Source organism: Synchiropus splendidus, chromosome 17 (assembly GCF_027744825.2).
Source record: "Synchiropus splendidus isolate RoL2022-P1 chromosome 17, RoL_Sspl_1.0, whole genome shotgun sequence".
Lineage (NCBI taxonomy): Eukaryota > Metazoa > Chordata > Actinopteri > Syngnathiformes > Callionymidae > Synchiropus > Synchiropus splendidus.
This window is the reverse complement of record NC_071350.1, coordinates 13,372,766-13,382,552: the sequence shown is the minus strand read 5'-3', so window position 1 is coordinate 13,382,552 and position 9,787 is coordinate 13,372,766. Positions and strand designations below refer to the sequence as shown.

The window sequence follows — 9,787 nt, the reverse complement described above, 5'->3', positions numbered from 1 at the left end:
AAACCCGCGCTGACGTCATGCTCGGTGAGAAGGGCCGAGTCGCATTTGAAACCTCCATTTGACTGAAGCTACGACGATGAAGTCCTGTTCTATCGACAAGATGCGCCTCGAACTCAACGGCCAAATCCGGCCGTCAAGGCATTTTAAAGTCCGACTCAGTATACACTTTAAAATGCACCAAAATCTACAAACATCCAGAAAACACAATAGCATCCAAAAATAGCGTAATATTGCTATTTTTTTTGTGAGGTTTCTTATTTATATATATATATATATATATATATATATATATATATATATATATATATATATATATATATATATATATATATATATATTTTTTTTTTTTTTTTTTTTACATTTAATTTAGCCAAAAAGTTTGTTTCACAAAAATGGGTTTACCTCAGCAGCCAAGTGTGAAGTTAGGGGTCTTCAGACACAGAAAATAGACCTTTAATTGAACATAACTGATGGAGCAAAGAGAGACCAAGTGAGGTGGGTCCCGCTGACTTCTTGAACAAAAATACTCAGGATGAAGTCACAAATACCTGCTGAAATGGAAGCTGGAGATTGGGATTCATCAACACTTCAACTATGACTGTGACCCCCACAAGAACCCATGAAAAAGACATACAATCGATGCAGTTCAATATATATATACATATGTATATATTTTTTTTATCAAAACATCCTGGCTGTTCCCTCCAAACATCAGATCCGTCACAGGCACCGATCATGAATCAGACAATCGGAAGACAGACAACAGTAATAGGCAAGAAAAGTACGGATTCAAAGTGTAGCACAAAAAAAACAAAAACAGAAGGTGTAGTGTCGCTTTAAGACCTTCACAGTCGTCAGGCAAAGTTTTTTTTAGGGTCATGTAGCACCCAGAATCTGTTGGGTTTTTCCCTTCTGTGTGCGACTGCAGCAACAGGCAAGGAAGACGAGGAAAACTGGCTTCAGTTCTCGATCAACAAGAGTCAGACTGATACTGGGTTTCGAGTGACAGTGATTGGAAATTGAACGGGTCTTTGGGTTGCGCCAACGCTGGCCATGCAGGAAGACAAGGAAGCCTCAAAGGTTTCACTCAAAGCAGCTCTACTTTGAGTCTCTAGCAGCTGGGCTACCATTTGTCCTTGAGGCTATCACGAATGCGTTACACTGATGGTAGAAATTCAGGTCTATTTTATGATATTAGTCATGAAAATATTTTAATCATGAAGAGAACGGATGCGCCGATGACCAAGGTTGGTTGAGGTGGTGGGAATTAACACCCTGTGTCAGAAAAACACAGATCTTCTGACCATCGACAGTTTTTGTTTTTCCTCTTTTAAAGCCAGCCACTTTAAGTCAACAATATACATAAGGTGGGACATATGCACAGATCTTTCCAGGGTATTTTGGAGCATGTCGGCATGTGTTCCAGGACCGTGGCGTTAAGATGACGAAAGTTGAAGTTATAACATAAACTCATAATGGCTCCCTGGCTTTGAATGGAGCAGGATGGTCTCAATGGTTCAATTCGGCTCAGATTATCTCATTAAAAATGTGTCAAGGTTTTATATCAAGTCATAAAATAGACTTTGTTCTGGAAGTGAGGCGTAAACTTAAAAGAACTTGTCATGTCGGGACGAGCTTGAGGGGAAACCCACATCAGTCGGACATCAGTGTAAACGCTTTGTTCTCATGGCGTCCGCTTAAAGACCTCCAGACAAGTCCATGTTGCCAGGTCCGGAGCACTTGGTGGCTCCTCAGCTCTCGTCGTCTGGCTGGTGCTGCTCCAGCAGACGCACATGAGTGAAGGGGAAGTGGCCTCGCTTGCCCTTGCACTCGCCCTCCCACTGCCCGTTCACGTTGATCTTGGTCACTTTGACCATGTCGCCCACCTGCCGGACCAGAAGAGACACACGTTTAGCATCCAGCTGTGACAGAATCGGTTCAGTAGCGTCAGACGGGTCGATAGACCGCTCCAGGAAGAATTGACGGGGAATCGATTGACCCATCTTTGGTTCTAACGCAAAGCTGGACCAGACCGCAAATAGCTCATCTCACTTTAAAAGCTGCGACATTCAAACATGCTCGATTGTTTAGAAAAAGCACCAAGAGAAACACAACAACAGCGACTGTACAATAAGAAGAAAAAGGGTGCAGTTATTGTGTCGGCTGTCACCAGGAGGCGCTCTTAATGCAAAACAAAATTGAAAGCACGATGAAGAGGATCAACAAATGAAACATTTCAAAGTAATAAAAACCCATTTTTTGATGGATTTCTTGGATCATCACTGAGTCGACTCTGGCCTGGGAATGTCTCATGTCCTCATGTGGATTGTGAACAGCTAAATTATTCAAGCCGAAGGACTGAGTGACGTTGCAAGACTGTTGTCGACCAAGAAAGTGGAGTCTTTTTTTTCTCTGCATTGAACAGAATTTCACTGTGAACAACCAGGGCGAGTGACATCTGCATCAGCTGTCGCCTTTGTGTGTGTCAATGAAGAAATGGCAATTCAGTTGTCACAGACTAAGTTCAACACAACTTGAGTCACAATATTAGTCGTGCATTTTAACATTAAATTCATTGTCTTTTTTAACAGCGACGCAAGAAGCAATGGTTAATTGCCTTCCTCTAACTCTGTTGTGTTATGGCTGTTTTTCATTAAATAACCTCATTGTATGAGTGTTTTTTTGTGTCATAGTTACCTCCAGAGCCAGCGCCGTCTTGTCATAGGCGTTTGGAACCCTTTTCTGAATCGCTCGGGCATAGACCGGCCCGTTCTGCAGGTTTGGAAGCTGGGTGTTGACCACAGGCTGAGCGTACTGGCCTGGGTCACCCAGAGGGTTGCCCTGCAGAGACACCGTTCCGTCTGGCCCTGCGTCGGGCCCTCCGTGTCCAGTCCCAGCACCGGCAGCGCCCATGCTGTTGGCCGTGGGCGAGGCGGGTCGGTACCGCTCCACGTACGGAACAGGAATCATCCCAATTCGGCCCTCCTGGTTCGCGGCGTTCCACCACTGCTCCTCCGGCTTCTCCAGCACTCGCAGCACATCGCCTTTACGGAATGGAAGGTCCTCGTCATCGTTGCCGGGAAAATCAAACAGCGCCCGCACAAATTCCACCTCCTCGGACTTCTGGGGGGCAACAGGCGAGGTGGTGATGACCCCGCCATGTTTGGCTCTGCTGATGGGCTCTATCAGCGTGGTGGTGTCCAGGTAGTGGATCTTGTAGAACTCCAGTAGGGCAGGCAGTGCATCGAATTCCTGGTCCCCGATCCGAAACCGAGGAGGCGCTAAACCTGAAAGGGGAGAGGCGATTTCAGTTGGTGTGCCAAAAGCATCCTCTGTTTGTGACCTCTGGAGGACATCTAAGACTAGGGGTTGCTTGTTTCAGCTGCACGCTTGATCAATTGGAACGAAAACCTGCACCATCCCGGCCCTGTGAGGACCGGTTTGGACAACCTTGTCGTAGACCAACAACAAAAATAATTCTCTACTTAAAGAAGAATGTTTTCACAACATGAGGCACTTAAACAAAGACAAAAACGCAAACCCAATTATATCAATTGTGACGCTGTGCCACAAGGATCACAGACATTCCTCAGACACTGATGTGACCAGTCATCCTCCAGTTGTGACAGGAGCCGGCCCGGTTCCATTCACTCCGCAGAGCAGCGGCCCGGCCCACTTCTACAGCAGAACCCCGTACAACACCACTCTTGTCAGGACAGGAACAAAAGCACGATTCAAGCCCTGCCCCTGAGAAATCATCTGAAAACACGTATCAGTCTTTCCAGTTTGGAAAGCAGATCAATAAAATGAACAGTCCAACAATGAAAGCAAGCCAAACTCAACTCATCCGGAAGCTTAAAAGCAATAAAAAAAAAGAGAGAGATATGCACATTCGTGGCAAATTACAACCGAAGTTATAAGTTTGAATTCCAAATCTTGAAAACGCGTGGTGGGTTTCTCCTCTTCCTCTTCACTAGAAACATTTTTCAGTTCGGTTGAGACGCCGATTGAATGGAGAAACTGGGGGACCACAAACAAACCAACTTCTGCAGATAAAAACGCAGTATTTCCGCCCCGAGAGCTTAAAATACAATTTCCTCAGTGAGGTTTGGCGCTCTGGTGAAAAGGGGGTGTAACGCCTTTGATTTCTCGTAACCCAGTTGCAGAGGTGTTGTACGTTACCTGAGCCCATCTGCCGGTTGTTGCTGATGCTGTTGATGATATAATGGGAGACTTTGGAGTTCTCAGACACGGACAGCACGTAGTCTCCGGGGATGGTGATGGAGTCGCGCACCAGGAACACGCCGTGCCGCTGGCCCTGCAGCCGGGACACCGCTTCCTGGCGGCTCAGCCTCCCCCAGTACCAGCTATCACGGTCCCCAGCATCGAAATTACCGGCCATGGCTGTGGAATCCCGCCCGAGGCTTGAGGCCTCTCCCTATCCGCAACTCATACAAAAAGTTTGGTGCCTGGCGTCGCAGCTGCAGAACCGTGCTAACGTCGTTAGCTGCGGGAGCTAACTCCTCCGCCGCCGGCGCGTCTGCAAGCGACTGCACACCAAACCTGGTTCGGCGTTTCGACAACCCCGGAATATTCCAAAGTAGCGTGCAACTAGACAGTCCAGGACTGAAATGGCGGATCTGAGGAAAAGTTGACCTCATCTACCGGAAGGTGCGTGGTCAGCGCCAGTGACGCCGTCTGTTTCGAACTTTATCTGACTCTTCATACATCAGTCACATCATCCTCTGACCGTCAGTCAGATGTAAAAGAAAATAAATGCCAAAGAGTATTTGAAACCACACAGATGTCACTTCATTTCACCAGATACCAATAATTCCCGTTTAAAATGTAAAACGAAATGCATCCAGGGAGACATTATTCAGGATAGTGGCAACACCAGCATGTCTGAAAACATCTGTTTCCATCATTAAATGAGTGTGTTGCCGTTTCTTGGCTGAATATTAAGGACTACAAACGCTTTTAATGAATTAATCAATGCTCGATATCATACCATATTCAGATTGACATGTTGGGTGAAGTGTGGAGTTGAATGGCTGAACATTTTACTGGTGTTTTTCAGACCTCGTACGGAGACAGATTATACTTCTATATCTAATTGCTATTCAATAATTTTTGTACCATTTCACCCGATCGCTTTGATGTCCGAGCTTATTTCGGCAGGTTCGTGAGAATTAATCACGACTTACTCGCGTGTACGGCGACACCCTTTATTTTTAAGGCGACGTTTTTCGTTTATTTATTTTTTATTTAAGCACGCTACCGCGCATGCCTTACTGGCGTGAAGAACCGGAAGCGGAAGTGAACAGAAAGTAGGCGCTTTTATTCTGTATGGCCTACCGGAACGACAACATATTACACACGCTTGCTCGTTGAGTGTGACGTGGCTCGACATTCTTTTAAGCTCTAACTGCTAAAACGCACCACAGGAGAGTTGTAATACTCTGCGAATACCCTCGAAACCTGAAGAGACATTCAGTGGAAGAGGTTGACCGTCGCTCCAAGTCTGAAAGGTGCGCCATAGTTGGCTTTGTTTACATGTGAGAGCTGTCAGATGCTAACAACAACATCACGTTGACAGTTATTGACCGGCTTTACCAACCTTACGTTTCTTTGACAGCAGTTTGACAGCTATACACGCAGTTTTACGACGTTGATAAATGCTGTGTTAATGGCATGAAGATGCGTCATTACCTCATGTGGCTATCTACAGTACTCTCAGCAGGAATGAACTAAGGAAACCATGTCGGACATTGAAGAAAGCGGCTCTGAGGTGGCTCCTGCTGAGGCGTCCGACACCCAGTCTCCAACCTCCCTGGGCTCTCCCAGCTCCCCAGACGTGGCGACAGATGTGGCCCCCACCAGAAGAGCCAGGAGGAGACCAGAACCTAAACCTGCAGAGGTGGTGGAAGAGAAATCCCCGGAAGAGGAGCAGCCAGCGAAGGCAGGTGTCATCCTTCTGTTGACAAACTTGCTGGTGCGTTTCTTGTCAGTCAGTGGGTCAGAATGACTCCTATTTAGTGGTGTTAGGGACGTTTTTCCATGAATTTGCAACAGCACCTGAACACGTCACCCCTTCATCTCACATCCTTCATCTCTTTCAGACTCCGACTGAGACCACTGTTGCTCAGGGAGGGTGGGGCAGCTGGGGCAGCTGGGGCAAATCCCTGTTGTCCACAGCAACAGCCACCGTCGCAACTGTGGGTGAGTACTGATGAAGTGGTGAGCAGTTCTCTTTTTGCAGGTGGATCCTGATGTTGGAAGTCATCTGTAGCGTTGTGGGTTTTACTGAGAAGACATCAGCTTTCAAACCAAGACAAAACCGAACTGCAAAATGATTAATTTCTGTGTTGGAAGTTATCTGCTTCCTGCTCTGAACGCAACTCTTCTCCAGGTCAGGGACTCAGTCAGGTGATCGAGAAAGCAGAGACCTCACTGGGAATCCCTAGTCCCACGGAGCTGTCGGCCCAAGTGGAGGAGGAGGAGAGAGAACAGATGGGTGAGACATCCTTCATCACGGACGTCCAGAAGTCCTAGTCGGCTCTGAAGACTTGTTTCTGGCTCCAGAGTCCAGCGCAGAAGCAGGCCTGGATGCAGCAGACGGTGCGTCAGCGGTGGAAAGTGCGATGGGAATGCTGACCTCCCTCACCAGCGCGGTCCAGATCACGGTCGGTAGGAACTCAGAGGGGGCAAAATTCGGACTATGGTTTACCAAGAGCCTGAATGTTTTGGGTGCTTTTCAGGGGAAGACCGTGCTTAGCGGAGGTCTGGACGCTCTGGAGTTTATTGGTAAGAAGACCATGGATGTGATCGCTGAGGGAGACCCTGGTTTCAAGAAGACCAAAGGGCTTATGAATAGAAACCTTACGCTGTCTCAGGTCAGTCTTTTTCCTCCTCGTATTCCTGTTCTCAGTGGTTCTCCTTGTCCACTAACTTTCTAATCTCTTCTTCTCTCTCATTCCAAAAACTGCCTTTTGATGTTCCAGGTGTTGCGGGAGGCAAAGGAGCGTGAGGAGCAGCAGACGGAGGACGAGTCCATGTCGGAGAAGAAGCCTTTGGCTCACTACGGCGTCTTGTTTGACCAGTTCCAGGGTCTGTCCCACCTAGAGGCTCTAGAGATCCTGTCCCGGGACAGCGAGTCCAAGGTCAGACACCACACCCGGGTTCGCTGTGGTCCAGAGTGGATCTCTGAAATGTTCTGGTCCGCAGGTGAAGTCGGTGCTGACCACTCTGTCAGGGGACGAGCAGCAGCAGCTGCGTGAGGATCTGAAGCTCATCAAAGACTCGTTCTCCATGATGGACTTCGATGACGACGAGCTGGATGAGAAGCACGGTGAGCAGAAGACTAACATCTCCTCTGGAACCGTGACTCATCACATCATTCTTGTCTCAGACCAGGACGGGTCTGAGTTCCAGAAGGAGCTGGAAGAGGTGCTGGAAGGGATCACTGTTTCGGGCCCTGTGGACAAACTGTGCAAGGTGCGAGTCTTGTTTCTTTAGACTAGAGACACAAGATGGAGTTGGACTTGCTCCTTGGTTTCATAAAAGTCTGACCTCTTTTTGTGCGGTCCAGAGTCAGCTAATTTTAAGTCTCTAGCCAACGACTGGTCTTGAATGCATCCTAAGCTTGAGTCCGAAACATCTACTCATGTTCAGATCTCAACTGACTGGTGTTGTGGTTGTCCTCCACAGGCTTCTAAGGATGCTCGTAACCAGGCCCTGGTCTCCACTGGAGAAGGTGAGGACCAGAGGATGACAACTGTGGAGGTAAGGCGATTGAGCATCTTCAGATGTTTAACTTTGCAACGTGGATCCGACCTGACATGAGACTCAATCACTCTAGGTGTTGAAGATCATGGTCTTAAAAGAAGTGATTTCCAGATAGAACTTTAACAAAGTGGAAGCGCTCTGAAGATAGTGTGATGAAATCCAAGTGTTACTTCAAGCTTCATTCAGCTGTCATCATGTCTCAGACCTCCTCCTGAACTCAGAGTAGATCCATACTTACCTGTTCTGCAGCTACAGTTGCTTCAGTCGAGAAGAGCTATTTCAGTTCTCAGCCACCCTCACTGCTCCCTCAGGACATCCACGCCGCAGGGATCAGGAGTCTGGCTGAGCTCACAGCCGGATCCATCGAGCTCTTCCACAAGCTGGCCGAGATGATTTTAACCTCCAGAGTTGATCCAGCTGCCTCTGTGCTGTCCCAGTAAGAACAAGCGCAGAATCGGATCCGAGTTCGCTCAGATTGACACAAGTTGTGTGTCCTCAGGTTGACCGTCGTCCTGTGTCGGGAGCTGTCACTGCTGTCCAGGAAGTTCACCTCCAGCCTGACATCAGCTGCTGTGAGTTCAACCACCTGCTCAGAACTGAAGCAGAAAGAATGATTCTCAAATTTAAACCTTTCATTTGACTGCAGAATCTGGATTAGAGTCTCTGTTTCTTTGCTCTTGCAGTCCAACGAGAAGGGCGATGTTCTGAACCCGCTTATCACCGGAGTCTTCCTGGAGGTACTTCCTTCTTTTATTGCTTAGTTCTAGTGATGTGGATGATACAGTCCAGGAGAATTTTCCTGCTCTGCTCTGAAAGAAGGTGAGAGTGTGGTGTGTCTCCTCCTGCAGGCCTCCAACAGCGTGTCCTACATCCAGGACGCCTTCCAGCTGCTCCGGCCCATCCTGGAGGTTTCCCACATCCAGAGACGATCACTAACAACCGAGTGACCATTGGCTCGCTGTCACGACGCCATGCAGCCAAACAGTGTTAACGCCCACTCACCTGACATTCAGGTCACATGACAGGGACAGTGTGGTGTAAGGGCAATGGGGGGAGAGGAGGCTGCCGAATTATGACATTATTTACAAACAAAATCTAATAAATGATTTGAAAGTCAGTTCATAAAACAGGCTCAGCCAGGAAAACATTGTAAAAATGTTTTGAAATTGAAATGTGACCTTTTAGAATCAGTCATACATGTTAACATTTGTATTTAAATATTGGGGAAATAATAAAAAAAGTCATATGAGAGGAAGGTAGGTTTAAATGTGTCAAAAACAGAGTGAAAGAAATCTAAAAGAAAGACTGGTGTGTCACCTCTCATGGGCAGGAACACGTCCCTGGACTCCTTCCCCTCTCATGAGTCATGACCTCTCGATGTGAGCTGCCAATCAGCAGCTGAGTGCTTCATCATGTGACCATAGTCGTAAGGGACTCGGGCAATGATCGGCACAACTATACCAAAAGACGGTCTGAACTTTACCATAGTGTGACGTGTGAATTCAAAAATTCACAAAACTGAAGAAGGGTGGCGCTGCTGGACTCTCCTTTTATCTGAAGTATTTTTGATAACAGCTAGTGTTGAAGCTTTAATCTTCCTTTCAGGCCTATCACGCTTTGATTTAATTTCCATTTTTTTGTCTTACAATTATTGTTTTTTCACCTCTTCAGTATGTTTGTCGTGCATGTCATTCAGCTGCTGACAAGTTCACTTCAAACTTGTCCACTATTGATAGAGACGTGTTCTCCCAACACAGATCTGCCTGAATTGGTCTACAACTTCTCAATTCATTCCTGTAACTGACAGATTTTCATTTTTTGTTCCCTCAACTGTCACATGAATAAATAAAAATGTGATCTATTCGGAGATGCATCTTTGTTGCTCATGTTGCTCATGCTTTTATGACATTAATAGCTACATTACTGTTTCCTTTATTTGAATGTTGTTAATAATCATTGATAAAACAAATCAGAAGGCAAAAGTTAAAGGGCTTTGTCA

At 46.8% G+C, this 9,787-nt stretch overlaps 2 protein-coding genes across 3 annotated transcripts; one reads left to right on the top strand and one right to left on the bottom strand.

Moving 5' to 3' along the window:
- Positions 1-437: 437 nt before the first annotated feature.
- On the bottom strand, positions 438-4,670 carry LOC128748412 (adapter molecule crk-like). The gene is made up of 3 exons (XM_053847173.1): positions 4,183-4,670; positions 2,698-3,287; positions 438-1,886 (listed from the first exon to the last, which is right to left on the bottom strand). Exons 1-3 carry the CDS (start codon positions 4,400-4,402, stop codon positions 1,752-1,754), a joined length of 945 nt encoding a protein of 314 aa, XP_053703148.1. The 5' UTR covers positions 4,403-4,670; the 3' UTR covers positions 438-1,751.
- A 664-nt stretch (positions 4,671-5,334) lies between these two features.
- Positions 5,335-9,655, top strand: fam114a2 (family with sequence similarity 114 member A2). 2 transcript variants are annotated; one of them, XM_053846879.1, is made up of 14 exons: positions 5,335-5,531; positions 5,744-5,962; positions 6,123-6,222; positions 6,413-6,517; positions 6,586-6,686; positions 6,762-6,896; positions 7,005-7,163; positions 7,228-7,351; positions 7,412-7,497; positions 7,711-7,785; positions 8,100-8,224; positions 8,288-8,360; positions 8,472-8,525; positions 8,637-9,655. In XM_053846879.1, the coding sequence occupies exons 2-14, from the start codon at positions 5,762-5,764 to the stop codon at positions 8,733-8,735; spliced, it is 1,437 nt and encodes a 478-aa protein (XP_053702854.1). In that variant the 5' UTR covers positions 5,335-5,531; positions 5,744-5,761; the 3' UTR covers positions 8,736-9,655. The 2 variants fall into 2 exon arrangements, with proteins under 2 accessions (XP_053702854.1, XP_053702853.1); XM_053846878.1 differs by having other exon boundaries at positions 5,732-5,962.
- The last annotated feature ends 132 nt before the right edge of the window (positions 9,656-9,787 follow it).

Coding starts and splice junctions, on each gene's coding strand:
- LOC128748412 (XM_053847173.1), bottom strand. CDS start 4,402: ATGGCCGGTAATTTCGATGCTGGGGACCGTGATAGCTGGTACTGGGGG. Junction 3,288..4,182: donor CAACCGGCAGATGGGCTCAG/GTAACGTACAAC, acceptor CTCCCCTTTCAG/GTTTAGCGCCTCCTCGGTTT. Junction 1,887..2,697: donor AGACGGCGCTGGCTCTGGAG/GTAACTATGACA, acceptor CTGGTCCGGCAG/GTGGGCGACATGGTCAAAGT.
- fam114a2 (XM_053846879.1), top strand. CDS start 5,762: ATGTCGGACATTGAAGAAAGCGGCTCTGAGGTGGCTCCTGCTGAGGCG. Junction 6,518..6,585: donor GGAGGAGAGAGAACAGATGG/GTGAGACATCCT, acceptor TTCTGGCTCCAG/AGTCCAGCGCAGAAGCAGGC. Junction 7,352..7,411: donor CGAGCTGGATGAGAAGCACG/GTGAGCAGAAGA, acceptor TTCTTGTCTCAG/ACCAGGACGGGTCTGAGTTC.